Source organism: Sinocyclocheilus rhinocerous, unplaced genomic scaffold (genome assembly GCF_001515625.1).
Source record: "Sinocyclocheilus rhinocerous isolate Xijiao unplaced genomic scaffold, SAMN03320098_v1.1 scaffold1470, whole genome shotgun sequence".
Classification (NCBI taxonomy): Eukaryota; Metazoa; Chordata; class Actinopteri; order Cypriniformes; family Cyprinidae; genus Sinocyclocheilus; species Sinocyclocheilus rhinocerous.
In genome coordinates this window covers 526,636-529,500 of record NW_015652166.1, presented here as the reverse complement: position 1 = coordinate 529,500, position 2,865 = coordinate 526,636, and the positions used below count along the sequence as shown (strand labels likewise).

Below are 2,865 nucleotides of genomic sequence, written 5' to 3'. Positions count from 1 at the left end.
GGGAAAACACAGATTGTCTGATTTACTGATTTATTGTCTGATTAATCAAATTATTTGTGATCTACACAACAAAATTGTGTTTCTCTTCTAACTTGATTTCTTTGCTTTTAATTAATGGAATTCTGTAAAATGTAAAATCTACTAGAATTTGTTTATTAATATTAAATTAAAATGTAGGGTTTGAACCAATTTATTTTTATTTTTTTAGAAAAACTAATACATTTGGTTGTAATAATTAAAAAAAAGTTTAAAGCATCTAAGTTCAGAGGTCTAAACGTATAATTTCTTTCAGTGTTTTTTCTAAAGACTCTAAAAGTTAGTCTAAAACACACTGGAATAAAGAGACTTTTATAACCGCTGCAGTTCCTGACGTCTCTTCTCCTCTTGTGATGGCAGGTGGCAGCAGCTCTGTGGTGGTACTTTATTTCTAAAGGTGTGGAGTACCTCGACACTGTGTTCTTCATCTTACGCAAGAAGTTCAGCCAAATCAGCTTCCTGCACGTCTATCACCACTGCACCATGTTCACTCTGTGGTGGATCGGCATCAAATGGGTCGCCGGTGGACAGTGTAAGTATCAAACACATAAGCACCGTACACAGGAATGGAAAAAATGATCATTCTGTCATACTCCCCTTCAGATTGTTACAAAAACATACTGTACATGTGTATGTCTCTCTTCCTCAGCGTTCTTTGGGGCTCATATGAATGCAGCCATCCATGTCCTGATGTACTTGTATTATGGGCTGGCCGCATTCGGTCCAAAAATACAGAAATATCTGTGGTGGAAGAAGTATCTGACCATCATCCAAATGGTAAATGCTGACGTTTTACAAGCATTTGTGAAGGAAAAAAAACAAAACACGGCAAATTTGAGAACGATGTGGAATTTAAGCGTGATTCTGCAGATAGGGGAACTTTAGAAATAAATATGATTCCGGTTTTATTAAAGTACAGATTATAGTAACATTTTATTTCAAAGTATTATATCAATTATACTATATCAATTATATCAAAATGTCTACTTTATCAATTTCCAGAATTTCTCTATTTTTTGATTTTCTGCCAACCAGATAACTTGTACTTTTGTAAAAATTTGTAAAAAGTGTTTTATAAAATGTGTTGTCTTTGCACAAGATAAAATACATATTTTCCATTTATTTGGTATTTAGAGTATGCATACAATTTGTAATTTAAAAAAGACCTGCTGTCTTCAATACTGCTGTCGTTACCATCATACTGTAAAGAATTTTATGCAACAATTCAGTTTTCCCAAAAACATTTATGCAGAATAACAGTTTAAACATCAGAAATAATAATTCAATTTAACCTTAGTAGCTTTATTATATCTGACTTGTTACTAATCATTCATTCAGAAATAATATTTACCTTTACATACTCTACCATTCAAAAATTTGCGGTCAGTAAGATTTTTTAAAAGAAATTAATACTTTTATTCAGCACGGATGGATTACATTTACCAAAAATGATAATAAAGACATTTATAATGTTACAAAAAATATAGTTTCCAAATACACGCTGAACTTTCTATTCATTAAAGAATCCTGAAATAAAAAAATGTATGACAATTTGCACAAAAATATTAGGCAGCACATTTGTCTTCAGCATTGATAATGATCAGAAATGTTTCTTGAGCAGCAAATCAGCATATTAGAATGATTTCTGAAGATCATGTGACACTGAAGACTGGAGTAATGATGCTGAAAATTCAGCTGCGCATCACAGAAATAAATTACATTTTAACATATATTCACATAGAAAACATACATTGTAATAATAATTCACGATTTTACTGTTTTTTGTATTTTTGATCAAATAAATGCAGCATAGATGAGCATTAAAAACATACCGTCCCCAAAATGTTTAATGGTAGTGTATGTTGAATAAGTTTCATTTTTCCAGCTAAACCTCTGAGAGCTGATCAGTTATGTTATATTTTCTTCTGCAGATCCAGTTTCACGTCACCATCGGTCACACGGCTCTGTCGCTGTACTCCGACTGCCCGTTCCCTAAGTGGATGCACTGGTGTCTGATCGGATACGCCCTCACCTTCATCATCCTCTTTGGGAATTTCTATTATCAGACGTACCGTCGTCAGCCCCGCCGCGAGACCGCGGCCAAACCCGGCAAAGCCCTTCATAACGGAGCCTTTTACGGAGCCCTGGCCTCCAGTAACGGAAACGCCGGCAAGACGGACGAGAAACCGGCAGCGGCCGAGAGCGGCAGGAGAAAGAGGAAGGGCAGAGCGAAGCGTGATTAAAACGGCTGACAGGTTAAAGGTCAGGAGCCGTTCGCACGCCTGCGGTCAATCCCTCATGGTTACCAACAAACAGTATGACTGCAGATAGAGAGAAAAGTGAGCCTAGATGTAGAGAGACTGAACAATATCTTTCCTTACCGTCCTCCTTAAAGGCACAGTTCGCCCAAAAATCATTTACTCACCCTCAAGTGGTTCCAAACCTGTACGAGTTTCTTTCTTATGTTACGCAAAAAAGAAGATGTTTTGAAGAATGTTAGTAGCCAAACAATTGACGCTAGCCATTGACTTCCATAGTATGGAAAAAAATACTATGGAAGTAGGGCTGCGCGATAAATCGCATGCGATTATCATGCGTATCCTTGTCAGTAAAGCCGGTTCTGTGATTAGTAGTAAATCTCAATCATGTGCTTTCAGATGGAGCGGCATTTACTCCACAGAGCCGTAGTTCACTGACAAGCTACGCAAAAAAATCGCAGATGATATCATCGATACTGTACGTCGATATTATGAAATCGCGCTGCAATTATGACAGCTGTTTGTGTAGAACTACGGCTCTGTGTAGTAAATGCTGCTCCATCTGAAAGCA

The 2,865-nt window shown here is 36.6% G+C and overlaps 1 protein-coding gene across 1 annotated transcript in view; it reads left to right on the top strand.

The window, feature by feature from the left end:
• The window catches only part of LOC107713923 (elongation of very long chain fatty acids protein 4-like), a 9,058-nt gene extending 6,565 nt beyond the window's left edge, over positions 1-2,493 (top strand). The window contains exons 5-7 of the mRNA XM_016519589.1: positions 397-568; positions 686-813; positions 1,968-2,493. Coding sequence (XP_016375075.1) covers positions 397-568; positions 686-813; positions 1,968-2,279 — 612 coding nt within the window. The 3' untranslated portion in view covers positions 2,280-2,493. The remainder of the gene's footprint in view (positions 1-396; positions 569-685; positions 814-1,967) is intronic.
• The last annotated feature ends 372 nt before the right edge of the window (positions 2,494-2,865 follow it).